This window comes from Lissotriton helveticus, chromosome 2_1 (genome assembly GCF_964261635.1).
Source record: "Lissotriton helveticus chromosome 2_1, aLisHel1.1, whole genome shotgun sequence".
Taxonomy (NCBI): domain Eukaryota; kingdom Metazoa; phylum Chordata; class Amphibia; order Caudata; family Salamandridae; genus Lissotriton; species Lissotriton helveticus.
The window spans coordinates 1,030,316,418-1,030,341,174 of record NC_136059.1 but is presented as its reverse complement, the minus strand read 5'-3'; the positions used below and the strand labels follow the sequence as shown (position 1 = coordinate 1,030,341,174).

Genomic DNA, 24,757 nt, shown 5'->3' with positions numbered 1-24,757 from the left:
AATCTAGAAAGTTCCACGTTGACGCACGTCAAACGCAACGCTACGTCACAAAAAAGTAGCAATGCGATTGGCTAGAAATTACGTCACACTTAAATTTACATAAAAACAAATAGAAAACTAGAACGCTCCATTCTCTTACGTAACGGACGTAAAGGGAATACATAGCGTCCGCCATTTTGAAATACGTTACATTTGAAAATTATGACAGTTGATAAACATCAAAAGAAAAATATGTATTAACAAATAATACTTACCACAGGATAAACACTCACACTCACACAGCATCAAATATGTTACTTCACAAAATAATATTTTAGTCACATAGGACATGAAAAGTACACTATCAAAAAATAAAAAATATAGAATGATAACTTCATTAATATTACATTTCGTAAATACTCCGCACAATTTGACATTTTAGCTAAACAAACAACACTATTCGCATATTTCATTTCACACGAAAATAAACATAACAATGATTCCATAAACAGTTCGACATGTTCATATAAACACTGCATCGAATAAAAAAATTACATTTTATCATACCATTAGACACTTTTTACATACGCGCGATAAATACATTTCACCAATTGTAAATAACTGACAAATATTAGATACAAAGTATATATGGTAACCAATAAACAAGGATAAATTGAAAAAACTCAATAATACATTTTAAAATATGATAGATTTAATAACAATAGATACACAATAAATAAAACATTCATATTCATGTAGTAAATACATTTTTTTTAAGCTTACCTGTCAAACGACGCAGGAACAAGAACAGAAGCAGAACACGCCTTTGCCGGAATAACATTCGGACCTATCTGTAAAGTTCCACGTTGACGCACGTCAAACGCAACGCTACGTCACCAAAAAGTAGCAATGCGATTGGCTAGAAATTACGTGACACTTAAAATTACATTAAAAAAAAGGGAAACGAGAACGCAAAATTCTATAACGTAACGGACGTAAAGGGAATACATAGCGTCCGCCATTTTGAAAAACGTTACATTTAAAAATATTTAGAGTTTATAAACATAAAAATACACATGTATTAAAAAATAATACTTACCACCGGATAAACACTCACACTCACACGGCATCAAATATGTTACTTCACAAAATAATATTTTACTCAGAAAGTACATGAAAAGTACACTATCCAAACAACAATAAAATATAGAATTAAAGGTTCATTAATATCACATTTCATACATACTTCGCACAATTTTTAATTTTAGCTACACAAACAACACAATGACATATCAGGATAAATCGAAAAAAATTAAAGTCACAACTAAAACAGAACTGCAAATTCAAAGTTACATCCACATGTGCACTTTTAAAGTACATTGACTAACACTATTCGCATATTTATTTTCACACGGAAATAAGAATTAAAAAAAATTCAATAAACTGTGAGACAGGTTCATATAAACACTGCATCCAATAAAATATTGACATTTTATCATTATACCATTACCATAATCCAATATTTACATAGGCGCAATAAATAATACGATCTCCAAATAAAAAATAGAGTTGAATAAAATAAATAATAATAACAAATAATAAAGACAGGAGAAACACTCACTGTCACACCACATCAAATGTACTAAATCAGAAAATTATCTTTTACTCACAAAGTACCTAACAACTACAGTAGCTAAAAAATACCAAAAAAAAGGTGAATATGTTAATTAATATCACCGCTAAAGTAACAGTCGTAAAAAATTGATATTCTTACCTAAAGAAACAACACAATAAAATAGCAGAATAAATAGGAAATAATAATACATACAACTACAAGAAAAATGCTAACTCAAAGAGACATGAACATGTGCACTTTCTAAATATGTTGGCTAACACTATTCGCATAGTTCAATTCACACGAAAATAACGTAAAAAAACATTCAATAAACATTTCATAATCTTCGTATAAACACTGGTCATCCACGAAAATATTTACTTTTTGTCATTATCCCATCACCATAATAAAATATTGATATACTCGCAATAAATACATGTCACTAAATAAAGTACATACAATGCAAGAACATACATTAATGTTATACACAAAAACATAAAATATTACAACATTTCACATCCGAAAAATACATAGGCTAAAAATACATACCCATTCGACGAGATAATAAATTTTAGGTACGTAATAATTCGTATACAAACAATATATTAATTAAATATCAGGTGTCAGAAACATATACATAATATATCAATTTTACAAACATTTCATTTCTTTTACATTAAGTGAATACGCTATTACAAATTAATTCGCGAACACAACATTGAAGAATTTGTAGAAAAACATTATTATACATTCTTTATTTTAAACACACTATCAATAGTAGATTCAATAGACTTTAAACATAAACATTCAAATAAAGTCTTACCTGTTAAACAACGCAAAAACAGCACTGCACCAAGAACACGCCTTCCGCACACCACCATTCTCGATCTTCTGGAAAATTCCCCGGTGACGCACGCCAATCGCAACACTACGTCAAAAACGTAGCGCTACGATTGGCTGACAAAAATGTCAATAATAAATATAGAACACGGAAGTCTAAAGAAAAAAAAAAAACTAGACTGCTGACCTACTAAACGTAAGTAGCGTCAAGGGGACGTATTGCGTCCGCCATTAAAAAATTAAAAAAATTAAAAATAATTATTTACGTAACAAAACACTACACTAACACACACAACACACACAAAATACATTAACAAAAACAGACATACAAATAAAAAAATTATAAAAAATAAAATTAATTGCATACTATCATACACGCAACACCACTCATCCACGCAACACCACTCATCCACACAACCCCACACATCCACGCAACGCCACTCACACACGCAACGCCACTCACATGCGCAACGCCACTCACACGCGCAACGCCACTCACACGCGTAACGCCACTGACACACGCAACGCCACTCACACACGCGACGCCACTCACACACGCAACGCCACTCACACACGCAACGCCACTCACACACGCAACGCAACTCACACACGCAACGCAACTCACACATGCAACGCCACTAACACACGCAACGCCACTAACACACGCAAGGCCACTGACACACGCAACTCCACTCACACACGCAACACAATTCAAACGCGCAATGCCACTCACACACGCAACGCCACTCACATACGCAACGCCACTCACACATGTAATGCCACTCACACACGCAACGCCACTCACACACGCAACACCAGTCACACACCCAACGCCTCTCACACACCCAACGCGAGTGACACGCGCAACACCACTCACACGTGCAACGCCACTCACACGCTCAACGCTATTCACACGCGCAAACTCACTCACACACGCAACGCCACTCACACACACATCGCCACTCACACACGCAACGCGACTCACATGCGTGCGCAACACCACTCACACGCGCAACGCCACTCACAAGCGCAACGCAATTCACACACGCAACGCCATTCACATACGCAACGCCATTCACATACGCAACGCCACTCACACACGCAACGCCACTCACACACGCAACGCCACTCACACATTGTGGGTGCAGATTGTGGGAGCAGATTGTGGGTGCAGATAGTGAGTGCAGATTGTGGATGCAGATTGTGGGTGCAGATTGTGGCTGCATATTGTGGCTGCAGATTGTATCTGAAGATTGTGGCTGCAAATTGTGGGGGCAGATTGTGGATGCAGATTGTGGGTGCTGATTGTGGGTGCAGATTGTGGGTGCTGATTGTGGGTGCAGATTGTGGGTGCCGATTGTGAGTGCTGCTTGTGGGTGCAGATTGTGGATGCAGATTGGGAGTGCAGATTGTGGATGCATATTGTGAGTGCATATTCAGAGAAAACTCAGCAGCACCACCAACATTGCAATGCAATAGGTCTCCTTTTAACGCAAATTTGAGCTATAGGCCTTGTAAATGGAAAAACCTTTTATTTATGTTCCAAAAACAACAACGCAAAAAAAAAGGGCATTCTCATTTACAATGGTAATAGTTCTGACTTGCGATATTGCGAGACCTATTGCATTTTCAATGCTTGTTTCTGATTGCTAGCACCCTTAAATAGATCTATTTATAAAGTTGCAAAATGCCCATACTTTGCCTACATATTCTATTTAGAAAACCATAACTGAGTTTTTGACACCATGCTACAAGATCCTCAGGTTTGGATCTTCGTTCAATAGATCTGTATATAATATTGCAAAAAGCTAATTGTCTTAGCTTGATCTCTAGAATGTGGGAACCTATATTACTGGCCAATGCCCCTTTGATAGGTTGATCGTCGACATTTTCCATGCTTTTCCATCAATGCCACTAATCCTTTTGGCCCTGGTGAAATTTCAGTAAGCAAGTGCAAAGAGATTCTAATTGCTACTGAATGGCCAAGGCAGTGGTGGTTCCTAGAGCTTTTCACCTGTTGATAAGACCACACATGAGGCTGCCATCCAACCCAAATTTTCTAACCAGGATGCAAGAACCTTTTACCATCACAGTCTGCTGTCCTTGAATATTGCTGCATAGCTTTTGAGATTGTGTAATACTGACATCTAAACTTATCTCAAGAATGCATTAACATCTTAACAGAGATGAAAATACCATTAGCAAGGGCATCTTGTTCCTTCAAATGGAATAGATTATTTCTGTGCACCTGAAGTAATCACCATCGCTCGCAATTAAGGAAGGACCTCAAGAACTGGTTCTTCTACGGAACTGCAGACCCAGCCCCCACGCCCCCTTCCCCTAGTTCCTTGAGACCCTCATCGGTGACTTGTCGCACTTGAAAAGACTTTGTGGTCACAGCACTCCTTGTGGTTGGTGTTATGGCTGCATTATGTGCCTTGAATCATGTAACATAATGACTCTAACAACAATGTTGTTTTGACTATAAATGCTGTATTTAAATGTGTATTGACAGACATTGCAATGATTGACTCCTTGAGAAATTAAATAGGCCTGCCTTTTATATAATGACAAAGACTTAATTTTTTTTTTAAATCCCTAGAAATTCACTGCAAAAAACAAAGTTTAAAGTGATAATTATAGTTAGGTATTCAAATAAACCTTAGAAAGTCACTGAAAAAAACAAAGGTTAGAAGGACATTATAGTTAGGTGAAAATGACAGTTAAAACATACCGCTTTAAATTATGAAAACTAACATAATTTAACCCAAGGTGGTGATCTAATGGTCAAATTAGGAAACTTGGAAAAATTATCTTTCCATGCGTTAACAAAATGGCAGGAAAGCAAATCCTTAGAAAAGTACGTTGAAGTGGCAGAATTCCCAGAGGACTACGGATTTTAGTAGCACTTAGCTTTGAAAATCTGCACACCGAAATGCTAAAGCAATGGGCACAGAGCAACACCGAAGCATCCCGGCGGTTGATACAGATTTTGATAAAATAAACAGATATTGACAGACAAACCATCATGACAGAGATAATTGTGGATTTTATCAAAAGAAACACATCAAGAGAAAGTAAACAAGTTTGTAGTAACAATGAAAGACAGTTTAAACAAGCATGAAGAAGTAATTATCAAAGTAGGATCAAAACAGCAGGGAACAGAAATAGCATTTGCCGTATGCCTCCAAATACTCTGGATCCCAAAGAGGGTAAAAAGGACAGAATCACTCTGAACACTGTCTTGAAGTTGCTACCAAAACCAGACCCATTCGCTTTAAAAAAGTGTACCACTCCCGCGGTTTTTGATGCATTAACTATGCGGTGCACAAGATCACCAAAATATTGTGGTAGGTTTGTGAGCAATGGTGATTGTACTTCAAAGGAAGACCTTGCAACCTGGAGATTAAACGTTTCTCGGACAGATGTTAAGGCAACGTCCTTCTGAAACAATAAGACTTTCAGTTGACTTTACTTATCAAAGTTGGCATTAAAATTTTTAATTGAGGGCCAAACAGTAACTTCCCTAATCTTGTGAGTGAGAGGAAATAACACGTTATTATAGCAAGTCACTACCCTCGAAACCGTCACCACATATGGCACTCCCGATTTCATCCCAGAATAGTTTTGATCGTTCAGGATCAAATAACTTTCATTTAAAAGTAAATTGAACACTGGCCAAATTAAGAAGACAGGGACATCCTTAAGATAACATGCCAAATTGCCAATGGAGCATTGCATGTTCCATGAAGTGTCACCATTTTTACAAACTAATGAATGGCTGGGCGAAGGTTCACATTAGTTTCCACTAATGAATTCTTCAGTTTCTCCACTCCAGCATTTATAATCGAAGGGCAAAACCCAGGTTTCATGAACAAAACTCTCCCCTAAGGCTTCGTAAACAAAACTCACCTCTAAGGCTTCATATCTACCTACTTGGAAGTGTTTCAGACAAGATATAAACTGAAATGTGGATATTTGCAATGAAATAAAGCTGTGGATTAACCAAGCAGCTGATGGTGTCTTGGCTACTGTGAAAGGCAGTTTCTCTAAATGCTCGATGTTCAGCATTGTATATTTACGATGGATTTAGGCCCAGATCTCTGTACTGGGGTGAATGTATGACATTGTTCTGCATTCTGTCCATCAATTTTTCTTGCATTTTTCGCATCATTCTTAGCTATTAGCCTTTGTGTGCATGTTAAATGGTATGGCAAAAACAGTTTTGTTGCACTCAAGCAGTTCCAAGGCACACAGTTTGATTTTAAAACCTGCAATGGCTAACTCAATTGCATAATCTATCTTAGCTGACTTTGCCTATGCTGGAGGAGTGACGTCATTCTGTATTATACTGAAGGTAGATGATACAATATTATTCAAAGAATTAATACAAGTCAACAATGTAGTCATGCCATTATCCACGAGAGCTAATGCCTTTTTCAAATTAATCCTGTCAATTTGTTTTAAACGTTCAGCGGCTTCTAGCTGAGAAATTTTCCACAATTCATTTTAAGTGGCAGATGTAAATCTTTTAGAATATGGTGACCTAGGACCCAACAAGAAATCTTGTAAATCTATGTCATCAGAAATGAGAGAAAGATGTTTAATCGCAGATAATGTGGAATGCTGTAACCATTGCTGGCATAACTTTCCTATGCTGTAGGTAGTAAGTACCCTTGAATGTTGGAACTGCATGTAATGGGAGTCTTGTCTGCCAGCTTAATCCCATAGTTGAGTTTAAAAAGCATGCATTACAATCATTGTCAACTGGCTACACTAACCACCCTCTGAACCTGAAATTGTAGAGTTATATGTACCATTCTGTGCACTACTATTGAGCTGTTCTTCTGTAAGATTTGCGAGGTATTGCCAATTATCAAAACTTGCAAGAGATGGAAAGCTAGGTGTGATCATGTCTTTACTTTTTTTTAGAGCTTGTCTAGGAATCAGACAAGCTCTAAACAAAACCTCTTAGCCCTGGACTTGCCAGTGTGTGCTCCCCAAATTGTTTTTACCTTAATGTTTTCCTTCCAATATTCGCAGTCTTGTATAGCCAACTGGGATATAAATTAATCTGAATAGATTCATTTTATTTGGGTCAGCCTATTTTTCTTCGCTGGGGAACGGGTAAGCTTATAATAATATTAAACCGGGTCTAAAGGAATGTGACTAGAAAAACTTGCAAACTTTTTTATGTATGTTTTTTAAACTTACCACTGGTAGTGTTGGGCAATATTCCCATTGAGTGGAAATTAAAAACTGTACGTGGAGTATTAGCTCTGTGAAAATAGTGATGGGCATGTTGATGATAACAAAACATTTCACCATAATTAGCAGAATTTAAATACATATCCTCAGTTCTAAATCCTGTTTAATCTAGTTCAGAAAGCATGTTTTTGACAGTGTCCACATCCCACTCATCGGAGATTTATCCAGGAGTAATAACATTGTCCATCGTCACCTTAAAAACATAAGGAATCTGCAGTGTTTCTGTAATACCAAACATATCAAAGAGACCGGATCCCACGCAATTCCATCAGAGACAGGAAATGCAGAAATGCTCACAAGAGACAGGTCTCTTTGTGAGAAGAAGAATGAGTCTTTAATACCTCTGCTACCAGTTCTACAGCAAAGCGTTCTGGAAGGTAATGGCCATTTAAAAGCAAGAAAAATACTGTAACAAATCCAATCCAAGTAAAGAGGAAAAGTAGCGAAATGCCAGGACCATGGAGGAATCAGATAAGTTTGTTTCAGCCAAAAAAGGAATGCTGTGCACCATATAGTGTAGTATGTGAAGAATCAGAAGAGAAATGATAATTGTCGGCTACGTAGCCAGAGGCAGTTTGTGTAAAAACAGGAGCATCTTGTTGTATAGGAGAACCGGTTGACAACTCTAATTATGGTTGGTAATAAACAATGTTGTTGTTAGCAACAGCTGTAGAAAGCTGTAAATTCACATCTGATGTTCATCCTGTATCAGCAATAGTAACAGGAAGTAGTAAGACTTCAGCATCTGAAGTCCCCAGCCAGGAAGAAGCAATACTTGTATTATTATGTGTTTGTAGAGGAATTTCCTGTTTGGTAGCGTGAGGAAACTGGTGTTATGTGTATTTCCTGTATGCTAGCGAGAGAAGCCACCAAGGACCCCTTGTGACTTACAGTGTAGGACTGGTCACATTGTTTGGTTTGATTAGATCAATTGATACAAACCGTTTGTTTCTACAACCAGCAAGCAGTGGTAAAATCACATTCTGGTACCTGCAGTGCAAAGGACTGGCACTCCTTCTCTGTACCATGGGCTGAATTCTTTTGTGTCTGCAAAAAATAGTCTAGGGCTCATCTTATACCCCTAAGGAAGTCATCAGAATTTTCTCAGGCTGCCCTATTGTGCTATAAACCGTTAACTTTCTTCTTTCTGGCACTATATTTTAGCAGTAAAAGCCATTGGAAATATCGTAAGTGGTTTTGTATTTTTTGCGCACCATGTTGTACATTAGTGCTGAGCTGTGTGAATTTTAAATTATAAATGTGCGTGCATGACTGTTTAAAGTCTGTAGTCTAAGGCTAAATGGTGGGAATTATCTTGTTTGGCTGCTGGAAATAATGGATTGTTCTTGGCTAAAATATAATCCTCAATGAAGTCTTGATTCTCTAATTATGAGACCATTTCCCTAACCGGGATTTTTGCTTCATGTATAATGTATATTGTCTGCACTTGCGGGCTGGACCTTATGGGTATAACAAGATAAGTTGAGTCCTTATCCCAGTCTACATGATTGCAATATAATGCCAGGACTTTGCAATGGCCCATTGTGCGGCATGCGCTTGTTTGATAACATCAGCAACAAGAACTGAGAAGGAAGATATAATAACCCCCCTCATTGTGGGACTTTTCTAACAAACTCAGGTGGCCAATCCATTTCAGCCAAGAGAATGTCCTAGGTATTTGTTAAATGTTTCCAGAATATTAGTTTGATAGTACACAGTATGTCACCCTCAATTTGGATGTTCAGATCAGACAGATTGTCAGGAGGGCTAACCCGCTGATCTGGTGTTACAACTTCAATAAAGTAATTAGTTGCTCTCGAAACCAGAAACGCTGAAGATTCTGACACACTATTGTGATTTCTGCTCACGGGTGATGTGCTGTGCTATATAAATATATGGTTATTTGGTTATACTCCTACCTAGCATTACCTAAACTATCGAGAGCATAGCGGGGGTACCCTCTGCCAGATCTATTGGGATAGCCTAACGACCCTTATACTTGAGGGTGATGTATCAGTCTGTGCAGACCAGGCTATCACCCTTTGCAGGATAGGGGTCAGAGTCCCAGGATGCTTGTTTCCGGTCCAGGGAAGACCTGGCTTGGAAGTTTGGGCTGGACTGTTCCCATGAGGAACAGGTACAAGATTGATTTACATATGTCTGGGTCTGAAATGGGGTGGCGAAGTGAGCTAAAGAACGATGATGGATTCAAACCAGATCTGTGACTGGGGTGAGTATCTGAAAAGTTTTAGGGATCCGTCCATCATCTCCTTGTGTTTTCTTTGTTCGCTCTAAGTTGACAGGGTGTGCCCAGACATAGGTCTCTTGCTCACTTTGCAACTGGATTCAAGCTAGCCTGACTGATGAGGGGTATTACTCCAAAACCGGTCCCAGGATGCTTGTTTACGGTCCAGGGAAGACCTGGCTTGGTAGTTCCGGCTGGACTGTTCCCACGAGGAACAGGGTGAAGACTGATATGCATATGACTGGGTCTGAACTGACGTAGCAAAGTGAGCTAAAGCCAATGATGGTTTCAACCCAGATCTGTGACTGGGGGTGAGTGTCTGAAAAGTTTCAGCGCTCCGTCCATCATCTCCTTGTATTTTCTTTGTAATATGATTATGCATGCAAACATAGGCATGCAGAAATGTGACAGACTATTGCCATGTTCTCGCTGTGCAGTCTCTCTATTTCTGTGCCTCCTGTATCTGTGCCCCATTTTATATTTTGCAAGCTTTTGGTGCTGCTTGGCACCAGCCCTGTGAGCTTTTGGAACAAAAATAACAGCACTCTATTCTTGTCTATCCACTTTCTCGTGCACTTGCATGCGCATTCGCTTACTCATGCATGTGTGAACTCACTTTTGCTCACTTATTTACTGCGTCACTTACTGACTCACTTACTAATTGTGCATGCATCAACTCGCTTACTCCCCATCCACTCATTCGCTTACTTACTAACTGTAAGAAATTGGGTTATTAGTTGAAAGGGGTGGAAACCTCACTCAAATATAAACACAATCCTTATCAAATTGAGCCTCAAAAGTCACTAAATAAACTTGTGCTTAACCCTCTGGTAGCTTGTCACAAAAACAATAAAGACGTGAAAACACAGCAGAAGAAAAATTCCAAACCAATGTAGGAGAGTAGAGTAAAATGCAATAAATAAGATTACACCAAAACGATCAATATCCAATCAGTAAAACAGGAATTATGAGTTTTTATATTTTTAGGTAAAAATAGCATGAAAAGGTGCAAAGCGCCAGCTGTGGGTATCTGGTTGCACTGGATAAAGTTAAAGGATAAAATGCAGGTTGACCACATTGGAGCGCAGGCCCTGTACACGACCGAGCTTGGCCCCCTGGGAGTGGTACCTTACGTCCTTGATACAAAGGTCTGTAAGGCTTCGGTGTTGAATCTGATGAGGCTTTCAGCTGCGTGGTGAGGCTTTGCGGATTTACTCGGTGGTTTGCATCAGTTCCGGTGAAGCTATCAGGTGCACGCCGAGGCTTTGAGGGCCTTTGCGTCGATAGCCGTCAGGTCTGAGGCATCCTTCTGTTCATTTCTGAGGTGCTCTGTATCGCTCTGTTTTGGATCTGGAATACAGCTCTCAAACTGGAGTGTCGTAGCATGGCTCTTGGAGGCTTGGCATCAGTTCCAGTGGAGCCTTCGATTCAGAGCTGTGCGGCTCTGCATCGGATCTGATGGAACCTTTTTTGAGGCAGGGAGAAGTACACTCTAATACCAACTAAGGTTCCAGGTCCTAGGGGCATCAGAACTCTATCCAGCAAAAGGCCAGCTGCAGGGCTCAGGCAGGTACAGGCAAGTCCAGTTGGTGGTGGGCAGCTGGGCATATGCAGGTCAGGCCTCTGTAAGCGTTTTATGTTCATGTAGCTCATGCAGGAGATGAGCCAATTGACCATTAGAGTCCCTCTGGGGGGCCTGGGATCAAGGTAAGCAGGTCCAATCTTCCTTCTTCTGACAGCAAAGCACTTCTTCCAGCAGCAGGGCAGTGTGGGGGAATTCCCCGACTTACCCACAAAACTGATTCTGGTCATTTATTCCACTTCTACTGTCCTGCCTCCAAACTGTCTACGCTCACAAAGGCAAGGGCAGGCCTGGTGTCAGGCTTATTTGCATGTGCTGCAGCAAATCTCTTTGAAATGTAATTGGGTCTGTGTGGAGCTCCCCCCAGCCAACATGTCGAGAAGACTCTTTCTCCTCACATCTAAGCTTCCTTTGTCTCACTATCTGGAAGCAATACACAACCCACAATAACAGAGCCATTCACAGTCATGATACCAGGGACACTGGCAGCAAGACACAGTTGGTTTGGGCAAGAACATACGTATTTTCTAAAATTGGCACTTTCACAATTGTAATTTAAAATCCGATTTCACCATTAAAGAGGATTGAAATTAATTTGAGTCTAAACAGCATATTTCTACTTGCTTCCAATCTGAAGTTTGCACTTAGTAAACACAATAAAGTAACCGATTGTTAATCATTGGGAGAGATAGACCTTACAGTGGTGAAACACGATTTTAGGAGTTTTTCAATGTCAAGACATATAAAACTTAAACACATATTTCCTACTTTTTAAATGCCATGCATCCTGCCCAATGAGTCTTTAGGCCCTACTTTAGGGGTGATTTATAAGTATTGAAAAGGGAAGGTTATAGGACTGGCAAAAGGTTTATTTTGCCTGGACATAGTGGCAGTCTCAAACTGGACTAGAGGCTGCAGTGGCAGGCTTAAGACATGTTTTATAGTGCTACTGTAATTTTTGGCACAATCGGTGCTGCTGCCCAATAGCTAATACCACTACTGGGTTTGGGCTTCCAACAGTAAGGCCAAGCCGCTGACCTATATTTAATAACACAAATGCCAATACTGTTTTTTTACTTATAGTCTAATCAATGCGACCATATTGAAACTTCAAACAACATGTGCTGAAGACTCCTAGTTCTGTCTGAATCAATCTATTTTTTATTATTTTTTTATGTCAGAAGAAGAATTTTTTGATTTTGAAAAACATTATGTCAGAAGAAGAATTTTTTGATTTTGAAAAACATTTACATTTTTACATCATAATTGCAACACAAATATCACATTCAAACATTCACATATACAAATTCCTGGTTTCCCCATACAAACACTCTATCCCTCTCAGTACACTCTCAATCCTCTCAATCACCTTTTTAAACACTCAAACATTCATACACTCCATTCACAGCTAACATTATCTATTTACAATATAATTGCAGTTCAGTCTTTTTTTAACAATGCCATAGAAAAAACAATATCAGCACTTCATCTTTTTATGCATAATTCAAGCTTGATTTTGATATTCGTATGGCTAGAAACAATGGTCTACGCGTTTCGAACTCTTGTTGGATGTAGAGCTCTCTTCAAAGCTGTGAGGAAGAAACACAAAAGAAGATTTTGCTCTAATCCTTTTTCTTTAACAAAAAAGCTGCACACCACCTCATGTCTCCTAATCAATTCTTACCTTCTCTTGATACGCTCTAATCAAACCGACGTTGGAAACTGTTTCAAAAAACAAACAAACCACAACCATGACAAATGAGGAGGGGGGAGAAAAGGTTGTCTCATAAGCTATCTCATCCACTAAAAACACGAACAGAACTTACATCAGTCTATTTCAACTCATGTCTTATTCAGACTCTTCACCTTTGCCTGCTGCACCTAAATAATAATATGCCAGCGCTAGTGAGTTTTCTTGCTAATCATAAAAAGACATGTGTATGAGCAGGGAGTGGTTTTCACTTACTTATTATTATTCAATGTGAGCGTCGCAGATCTTTTCTGGTTTTCTTTTTTTCTTGTATTAAGATGGTGGTTGGCCACTTCAGGGGAACCTATATTCGAACATACAGCTTAGAATCAGCTGGTCATATTTTCTGGAGTCATAAGAAGTGAGGAGAAAGCGGTTCTCTAAACGCCGATTTACCTGTGAACAAGTTCGAGGAACACCGACAGTCTGTTTCGGGGTCCTGCCCGTCGCAATCATTCAATGCGAGAAGGGCATGTCAGTTACTTGTGTCGACTTCCTGGCGCCGGGAATTCTGGGAATTGTTGTCATCCGCGAGTTCGCGGCTGCGGTGCTGTGGTATATACACAATTAACGTATTCATATGTGTCCATATAATTCTATTTGGAAGCGATCATGCTTCTATTATGTTGCGATATCTGAAAACGGTTGCGCTTTATCATGCATGATGGTTTTTAACGTGCGATAATTTGAGAGTATTCCCCGCTAGGCGCGCCACAATAGGAACTTGATTCTATGGATAGAAATCTATTGCTGTGTATCACACCATATCTTACATCAGTGGGTCCTCATGGGTGAGTGGCTCAACAGATGCCATTCTTCCAGATAGTTTTTTAAAATTATAAGCAGTGGATCTTACAACTTTATTGTTCTTATGTGGTGGGACACCCTGCAAAAACTTAGATCCTCAACTTGGTTTCTTTATTGCCAGATAAAATCTGCAATTGTGTATTCAATTTATTCCAGAACGGTGGTTTTCTACCCAAAGTGAAGTCTTTCTTGAGAGACACAACCGATTTCATTAACAAGTCGGCCACAATAGAATTTGAGGAGAACATTCACTTCCTTGTGACACTTGATGTGGTGTCACTGTACACCCAGATCCCTCAGGATGAAGGGCTATACGTGATTTAGTCTTTCCTTGAAAACCGTAAAAGACCCCAAAAGGTGCCTACTGGTTTTATCATGAAACTCGCAAACTTTGCATTAAGAAAGAACTAATGGAGTATATGAATGTATGAGTGTTAAAAAGAGGTGATTGAGAGGATTGAGAGTGTACTGAGAGAGTTAGAGAGTTTGTATGGGGAAATCAGGAATTTGTATATGTGAATGTTTGAATGTGATATTTGTGTTGCAATTATGATGTAAAAATTTAAATGTTTTTCAAAATCAAAAAATTCTTCTGACATAAAAAATAGTAAAAATAGAGTGATTCAGACAGAACTAGGAGTCTTCAGCACATGTTGTTTGAAGTTTCAATATGGTCGCATTGATTAGACTATAAGTAAAAAACAGTATTGGCATTTGTGCTGCCCAATAGCAGCATTTAATTTACAGGCCCTGTGGACATGTGGTACCATTTACTAGGGACTTACAAGTAAATTCAATGTGGCAATAAGGTGTAAGCCAGTTTTGCCATATTGTAAAGAGAAAGCTCAAGCACCTTAGCGCTGCATAGAAGGGGTAAAGTGCACAGAGTCCTAATGCAAACAAAAATATGTTTTCAAAGTAAGGGCATGAACGCATAATGTTTGGAGGAATACCATGCCAAGGATGTCAAGTCTAAATAATACGCCTTCGCATTCAGCTGCTTACTTGTCCTCTCACTGATGCACTGATTCACTCAGTGTCTCTCTAATGCAGTCATGCTCCAACCCATTTACCTATTTAATCATCTGGTTGCTCTGTCACTTACAAATACACGGACTCCATACTTTACTCGCCTGTCCGCTTAACTGCTCAGCTCATATGCTCACTCATACCTGTTTCATGGCGGTGCAGTAGATGTCACTCTGGGTGTGTGTTTGTTTTAGAAGGGTAGATTATATTTCAGACTGGTGCAATTTATTCCACCCTCTGCATGTTCACTTCAAAAAGGTGCTGTATACATTCAATCCCATGTGTGTATGTCCTTTTCATAGGTGCAGTATATTCCACCCTATGTACATGTTCAGTTAAGTGGTGCAGCTCGTTTTAGCCTGTCTGCACAGGTGGCCTGTATTTCTAAAGTATTCTGCACGGTGTCGAAAGTATGCAAATATTTCAACAGGAGAAATGAAACGCTATAGGCCCAATTACGAGTTTGTGGTTCCAGGACCTCCAAACTTGTGGTGGCACGGGGTCAGCTGTCCAGCCATCACCGCACCAGCGGTCCGACCGCTCCATTATTACTGGTGGTCAGACTGCCATGGGGCTGCAGCCAGGGTACAGCGTTCCCTGGAGGTGGCACAGTGGTTCAGAGGCCGAAATATGCATAACGGGATCGCTCTGGTCCTGCCAAGCATATTATGAGTATCCTCTCCACCATGTTTTTCTTGGCTGTTACAGCGCCATGAAAACTTGGACAGAGAGGAAACAAAGGGGGCCCTGCAGGCCCCGCCACGCCCCACATCGCCAAAAGTCATAATCGGGCCCTTAATATAGAAATTAGACTTGGTACATTTTCAATGTCGATAACATGAACCCGTGGCGGAGCTAGGCCTTTGACCGACTGCTGCGGTACCTGTGTTTGCCGCTAGCGGTGGCCGAATGTAAGAGTGGGGGTGGGGTAGTCCTGGCGATTCTTGCATTTGCTGCCACTTGACGGCCGCAGTTAAGATCGGGGGAAGCTGCCGCAGCCAAATATCATGCCGCCCCCAAAAATCAAGCTGCCCTCCCTTTGCTACCCCACAGATATGAATGAACATTTATATTGTTAGTATGATGTTGTTAGTATGATGCTGCTTGTTAGTATGAAGCTAATGTTCTTAAAGGCTTGGTCTTATGAATTAATAAAGTAAAATAAGATGTCTTGGCAGTGGTTGATTGTGAACAAGTATGTGGTTTCGAAGAAACAGATGTAGGCAGTTTTTATTAGTCCCGGGCAAACTTTTCATTAGTCTACATAATCTTGCACAATCTCCTGATTTTTATGTTATGCTTTTTATGCGAAATTTCCAAAACTACAGTTATGCCACATTATGTCATTTCTAGCCCAGTTGGGGCAGATCAGTAAGAACAATAACTACGCAAACAAACAGAACGTGAGCTGCTGTTTTCGCAACACTTATGGTTTGTGTGCTATTTTTATAGTGCGAAATACGTCCTCCGCTTCAAAATACACACGAGGCCACATTGAATACCAAAGGATAGCACTAATTAACAGATTTGTTTTGTGCTTAAATTTGCATCATTTTTCTAAGTTTTCACGTAATTACACAACAGTAATTTACACCAAACCTCCAGTTTTTATCGACTTATCCTGTGCATCATACATTGTTCATTGTACATTACTTTGGAATAAACTATGTCGATGCTTTATCCCAAGAGGATTGTTAATTTCTTGTCGCACTACACACTGGAAATCGATATAGGGCCTATATGGATAATGGTTTAATAGATGGATGTGTTTTAACAATGGTGTTGTTATCCATCACAGACTTATATCTGCTAGTATATCTAAAGAATCTAAGATCTTTCCACGAGTCCCTTCTGGCACCCCCTACTATCGTTAACCATGTATACTGATGATCTTGTGCTGCTGGACAGTTGACTGTGTTAGCGGCATATGCTAATAATAATATTAATAATAATAATCATAGTTACGGGTATTTTTTAATCCTTGGACTTTAGTGATATTGCATCTTTGTTGCATGGCTATAACACAAAGAACCCAGCATTTGCACTGTATGGAATTGAAAGCCTAACATATGGTGGAATCAGAGAAGTTTTAAGGCATGGGCAAAGCAGGCAATTGCCTAGGCCCCCCACCTTCAAGGGGGCCTCTGGGGAAAAGTAGTTTTCTCTCTCTTTCTCTCACGTGTGTCTATTTCTATATCTGAACTACACTCCCTCCCTCTGCTTATACTACCTCTTGCTCTATCGCTGTATGCAGTCTCATTCAAAGGATGCTTGGGACCCAGGCAAGATATATTTCCACTGCATTTGTGTTACCCCATTTCTGAAAGTGTATCATTCACTATTGTTTGGCATCTTGTTGACTTGAGTTAGCAGAAAATGTCTAATAAAATTCAAAGTTTTTCCGCAGATGCCTCTCAAATATATCTTGCCCAGGGCCACAAAAATCCTTAAGATAGCAGTGTGGGGAATTGCAGTATGTGGCCAGGAAAAGGAAGTATGTGGAGAGTATCTTTGCTCCTTCTTCAAAGTATATCTGTTGAGGGAATTCGCCTGGGTTACCGGGTTTAAAATCTAGGGGTCGTGCTCAAGACTCTTTAGATTTTTTAGCAAATGTTTTAATGGTCATGTGATTTATTAACTGTGCATTGTATCATTCGGCAGAATTTCACTTGTAAATTTAAATTACTAAATAAATAAAATAAACCCATCCGTGCAATGACTTAACCATCGTTTCTTCAAGCCTTTGACTCATTCTCTCGTTCATTCACTCACTCAGTTGCACAGCCAAGCTTATGAGTTACAAAATTCTACGCTGTAGGCCAGACATAATGGCTTTGCCAGTGCATGTTTGAGCTGTTTTTCGGCCTCTAACTGAATTATAAGCACACTTTTATTTCTCTCCTTCTTAAAGAGAAAAACTGAAGGAAACATATTTTTATAGTTTTCATAAAGTGTCACCATAAGGGTTAACACATAACTTTAACCATGTTTTAAAATATGCAAACTCTTAAATATGTTTGCATGGATTAAAATGTTAACGCTAGGAAGGATGCACTTTCCTTCTCAACACACCAGGTCTACCCGTATATGCCCTATTCCTGCCTTTCTTTTGATAGGTTTTCCATCAGTTCTGCTGTTGAAGTTGACAGAGATGTCCAGAATAGGAAGACATTCCCTATTTTTTCAAAGCTCGAATAGACATTTTAGTATACGATATTCTCCTTGTGACATGTGTTTTTATGTTTGTGAACAATTTTTTGTATGGCTTTTACATTGTAGGCGAACCATAAACCGTACATGGACAAGAAAGCAGGCTCCAGACAATTCTGCTGTAGAACTACAGAACCGCCAGCGCCGAGTGCCAAAGCACACTTTACAAAATGACTCCATTCCTGAGACAGAAAATGCTACAGGTACGATTTACTAATGCAATACTTCACTTTGAGATAACAATGATATAAAATCTGTAAAGAGGCAACTTTGTCATGTGATTTAAATACCTTCTAATTGGCATTTAACTTATTGAAAATATTTTAGTACGTACATGAATCTGGTGCAACTTTTAAGAGGATGTTCCTAATTCCCTTCATTCCCTGAAACATCTGTTTCCTATTTCAACATTTTTGGCAAGGTAGTACACTTTTTTGTGTGTTTTTTTGTGTTATTTGTGTTTCAACCACAAAGGTAGTTGTTTTAATAAAACGTGTTTTAATCAAATAAACCCACACATTTAGAATCAACACAAAACCAATGAATGCACTGTTAAGCAGAACATCACCACAAAATGGCACACCACTAAAATATACAAGAAGCATATTTCAAGTTTATAGGCACTCCTATTTCGTCAAACTAGTATATAAGCAAAACCAAAAAGTTTGCAAGTGGACTGTAAATGAACAATGAGTGAAAGGGATAGAGACCGTGAAACATGTTCAGCGTCGTCTCTAGTGAGCAAAGAGGGTATGAAGTTCCTCAGGGTCTGAGTGAATGAACGACGAGATGCAGGTGGGAGTAACACTAAGGAATGGTCGTCCCACCTGGAGTAGAAACAGTGGGAATATCCCTTGTCGGAACTAGGGCTCTCACACACCTAGCAAGCTGGGTGTTATGCTTCATCATATGAGCCTGCCCCTCGTCTGGTCGGCGCTGTAATACCGGATGGGCACCCAGTACGGGGCTCTTTGGCAGGGATCTTTTGTTCCTGTCGTTGGGTGCAGTGGGGTTAAAGGGCCTAGTGTGTGTAGATGTAGAGTGAGTGGATTAAAACAGGTCAGTTAGTCCTAGCAGTAATTTATTCAGGAAGATAAACTGCCTGAGTAGAAACAGGAAGAGTGGCTGTGAACTAGATGTAAGGTTACTAGCTGTCAACATGTTTAATGCTCTATGAGTCAGGAGGATCAAGGCTCTTCATCAGGACCAAATGTGACTATAACCAACATGTACGAAGGGACCCCCTCAAAAGGTTAAATTTGGCCCAGGAACAGAGGGGAGCATGAACACTGCAATGTGGAGACGTTCCGGCAATGGCCTTATATTTTAATTATACAATTCCATCTATAAATTTTCTAATTGGGTGATAAATACAAATAACATACTAAATGAATTCAAAACATTACAAAATTTATTTTTTCATTTTTTCAGTTCATTTAAATACTGTTTTTCATCCAAAAAATCACAAGAGAAAGAATTACAATTCATATCAAAAACCTTGACAAAAAACAGAAGAATCATAAATATATACAACACGAATAATATCTAAAAATTATTACCCCTTGGTACCAAGCATATCTCTCAACATACTCACATGCTAACAGTCATACCACACTCAACCTCATACTCAAATGGAGAAGGAACTGAATAGACAGTAAGCAGAATAACAATGCTAGAATATTGGCCACCAGATGTACTAATTGGCCATCGCAGCAGGTCTACGCGCGTTTCGGCAGCACTCGGCCGCCTTCATCAGGACCTTTTCCTCGTGATACGGTAAATACCAAGGGATCTGAAAAATATATATACAACAAATCACCATTTCGTTACCACCCAAGAGAATAGGATCTTCTTACAGCACTAATTTATTCACTGTGTTACATGGACCAGAAGCTCATCAACTAGACCACAAGCGGAGACAAAATGTGATGCATATGACTAATAAGGGGGAACAAATTTAATCTAAGCCATCTAATAAAGGGACTTCAAGGGTGCATTAATCAGACTTACACGGTCATGTGTCAATAAGGCATATTCCCAATGGCTACGAGTTAAGGTAGGGCCATAACCGGGTACTCCTGTTATTCAAATACAAGTGTCAGTGAGCTTACCAATTGGCACCAACAGCAGTGGAGTCATGGAAAACCGGCTCTCGTGATTGTCATAGGACGGGATATCCTATTTGTCCTTAAAATGGCTATAAGCAAAAAATTACTTGTTTTAACCAAACAGACCTCTTAGTATGGAACTGATTAAAGAAAGCACTAAGAAAGAGGCCCGTATTTATGGGACATCTATTTCGTCCTTGAAAGAGTATACCTTTAATAGTAGTTGGAGAGGCCCGGTATGGCGGTCAGTTCCTAGATGTTTTCTAGTCATGGAGTGGTTTGAGACATAAACGGTCAGCGGGAATTCAATTAAAATCCTACCATAATCTATGATGATAAAAGAATAAGAAATCCGATTAGGTTAACAAACACGTGCTACTAGAGTAAGCGTTTGAAAAAAAGGCTGCAGGATGAGTTCTTACTTCAATTTATTATAAAGGGCACATTTGTTAGGAAGGCATATTCGTGGATGAGCTTGCCGTGATCTATGATGGTAAAAAGATAGAAGAACCAATTGAGTTAACATACACGTGTTGCTAAGGTGAGTGTTTAAAGCGAGGCATGCAAGATAAGTTCTTACTTCAGTTTATTTGGAGAGACACCATCATGAGAAAGGCACAATCGTGTGTAAAGTTGCTCCGTAGTCTGCGTCCCTAAAATGTGGATAGAAATATGGTATTTTATATGCGGGTGGATAACGTAAGGCAACTCAGTTAACCCAAAATGCCAAGATCGTTTGGTTATGCTCCCGAATTTAATGCGGTCGAGGACCCCCAGAGGGTGCTTGAGATGGATAATTCTCAGACCTTGCGTTTTTTTTAAGGAAAACAACAAGGTCCATTGGCGATGTCCCTGGCCACGCTCTATTCTATGGTGCTCCTATGGCGCATTACCTTGCTTGCGCTATTTTGCACAAAGTGTCTGTAGCATCTTTTAAGCAAAATTGATGGCGAATATGAAAGCCAAACCACAACCAAACAGTTGGGTGCATGGCAGGGTCGGCACTAGGTATTAGCGAGCTCGCACTGCCCTAGTTCGCTTACCTTACGTCAATGCTTGTAGCATCGTGTCTCCGCACCGTCTGTCTCCACTACCAACAAACGACTGAACTGGGAAGTCCTCCCTGTTTTAAGAACGGTCAGCGGATCCAAGTGTCACGTGGGGAGTCGCTTTCAGGTAGCGTAGGGCAGGCGTCCTTCATCATGAACATAGACAGTGGACTGCGCTCCAGACCGCCATCATGATGTAAGCCGCAAACATCCCCGTTCGCAAACATCAATAAGGGACTTCACTCCGTTTGTAAACACAAACAAGGGACTATGTCATAACTCAGTCTACAACCGCTCGTACCAGATGTTATCTCTAGTGAGCCTGAGCTTAGAAATAATTAAGACGGGCATTCTAAGATTACCACGGCTAACAGGAAATAAATATCAGAAAATTATTATCTAGATGAAAATATTAACTAACCGAAAAGTCATAACTTTTTCAAAAATGTATCAATCAAATACACAATAAGAGTTGAAAAAGCCCATATTATTTAGACAAACATCTTTCAAATGTCGGATACACCTAGAGGAGCAGTACTAAGGAGGGGAAAGCATTAGAGGCAAGCCACCTGATATACATTCAGAGACAAGTACTATCTAATAGATAATACATTACAAGTGGGATACGTTTTAGAATTTCTGTTTACTTGGTCACATACCAAGATAATTCTTCATTCAGACCACGTTTCACGGTGTCCAAATGGAAAATCCAGAAGGTCTCGCGTTTCTTCCGCGTAATTTCATTGAGTTGGCCCAATTTAGGTGTCACTTTTTCCAAAATGCACCATTTGATCTCATTTTCTTTATGAGATTTATCCATACAATGCTGAACCAGAGGGGCTGTCAGCTTCTTTGTCCTGATTGCAGACTTGTGTTCACTGAAGCGGACACGAAACTCACGGCCTGTCTCACCTACATAAGCCAATCCACAGCCACAGAACATGATGTACACAATATTACTACTGCGACAGTTAGTCAAAAATCGCAGTTTGATATGTCTTTCATTATAAGTGATTGTGTCAGAGGTAATGGCTGAGTCACAAGCGTGACAGGAACCACACCTGTGGTTGCCTGCCACAGCAGGAAGGCCAGTAATGGAAGGCTGATTGGAAAAAGGGCTCCTTGCCAATGATCTCGAGTGAACTAGCATATCTCGTAAATTTTTGTTCCTCCTATATGCGAGCATAGGGAGTGGGAGCGCAGGAGCATTGTCATCTGTATTCAGAATTCTCCAATTTTTATTGATGATGTTCTGGATCTTAAAATTCAGAGTTGAATGATCGATCACGCATGTGATCCGCTCTTGTTTGACACGTTTGTTACCCAGAAGAAGTGCCGACCTATCATAATATTTGGCTCTTTTGTAAGCATGTCGCACAAGGCGACGCGGGTAGCCTCTCTTAAGTAGTCTTTCCCTGAGTGCGTCTCCATGTAGATGAAAGGAGGAGATATCTGTACAATTTCTGCGAATTCGTAAGAATTCCCCGAAGGGTACAGAGTCCTTTTGGCAGTTCGGGTGGTAGCTATTATATTCTAAGATGGTGTTTTTCGCCGTACTTTTCCTGTATAGACTTACTGTCAGGCATCCATTGATCCCTTCAATACTGATGTCAAGGAAGTCTACTTTCCGAGTGCTAAAGTTCATGGTAAACTTAAGATTGGTATCACTCGCATTGAGCCAAAGAAAGAATGTTTGCAAAAGTTCTTCTGGTCCACTCCAAATAAAAAAAATGTCATCAATAAAACGCTTCCAAAGAGAGATGTTTTCAAAAAACGGGGCCAGTTCGTTATAAATGTTCCTAAGTTCCCATTCTCCCATGAATGCGTTGGCCACGGATGGAGCACAGGAAGCCCCCATTGATGTACCCTTAATTTGTTTGAAAAGTTTGCCGTTGTATTCAAAGAAATTATTCATCAGTACAATCTCCAGACATTGGAGAATAAAGACATCAGGGCGATCAGATGGATATCTCTTGAGGAGATCGGACACCGATTGTAACGCCCGACATTGAGGGATGTTGGTGTACAATGCCTCAATGTCGAGCGTTACGAGAATGTCCGTCTCTGGGTTGAAAGGGAGACCCTCTATTTTGTTAATAATGTCCCCTGTGTCGCGAATGTAGGAATTGTACTTTTGGATTAAGGGGCACAAAAATTTATCTACATACTTCGACAACGGCTCTGTATTAGAGCCAATGGTTGAAATGATGGGACGCATAGGAGGATCAGTTTCCGATTTATGTGTCTTTGGAAGACCATACAGCACAGAGGTGACAGGAGCTGTTTTGTTGAGAAAATCATATTCATCCTCACAAATGTAACCATCTGTGAATGCTACCTGAGTCAATTCCTGGATGTGTTTGTTCAGTCTTTCCAGTTCCCTACGTTGTGCTGGTCTGTAATGTTCAGTCACAGCCAGCATCTCCAACATTTTGGCATCATAACTCTCTTTATCAAAAACAGCAATGCCACCACCTTTGTCACAAGGTTTGATGACAATTGACAAATTAGTTTTTAGTTCATTCAAGGAGGTAGTTTCTGTAGCAGAGAGATTAGTTGTTGGTTTGTAAGGATTTTTTATAACTCGTGCAATGTCTTGGAGAACATTCTTTTCAAAAATACCAACTTCAGTTCCCACCATGTCTAGTGTGGGTGTGAAGGTCGATGGGGGTTTGCATCCTGACATATTATTGTCATCTTCAGTCCGGGGACGGTCAGTGAAAAATTTATTAAGTCTAACTTTGCCAAAAAAGGCAAAGAGGTCCTGATGTAATTTAAATTTATTCAGGTGGATGCTCGGCACAAATGAAAGTCCCCTACTTAGTACTTTCACATCTTCCGGTTTGAGATCGACAGTGGACAAATTATAAATAGGTAAGTCATGGGTCAGTCTGGAGTTACACTCTCCCTGTCCTTCTACCACCAATACTGCTGATTGCGAGTTCGCACGTATTGCTGTGGAGGTGGAGGGTTCATCTGGGCATGGGTTGCCTGATCTTGCCACCGAACATTCCTCCCCCTGAATTGGCCCCGGGGTAAAAAACCCCTTCCATGAAATGGGCGTTGGTTTGATCTGCCTCTGAATGGGCCAGGGTTTGGGTGACTGTAATTGGTGTCCTGATAGTTATCCCCTTCCGAACCGGAGGACCCCGAGTCGGAGAAGTTGGTATATCTCCTTCCCGAGTACCCATTATAGTTGGTGTTAGGGTTACTTTGTGGTGCCTCCTGGTAATAGTTAGACGTTAAGTAGGGATAAACTTTCTCTTTCGTGAACC

General features: G+C 39.9%; 1 protein-coding gene across 1 annotated transcript in view; it reads left to right on the top strand.

Moving 5' to 3' along the window:
* KIF27 (kinesin family member 27) overlaps positions 1 to 24,757 on the top strand; it is a 437,315-nt gene that overhangs the window by 189,675 nt on the left and 222,883 nt on the right. The window contains exon 8 of the mRNA XM_078675808.1: positions 18,395 to 18,528. Within this exon, the coding sequence (XP_078531934.1) occupies positions 18,395 to 18,528 (134 nt within the window). The remainder of the gene's footprint in view (positions 1 to 18,394; positions 18,529 to 24,757) is intronic.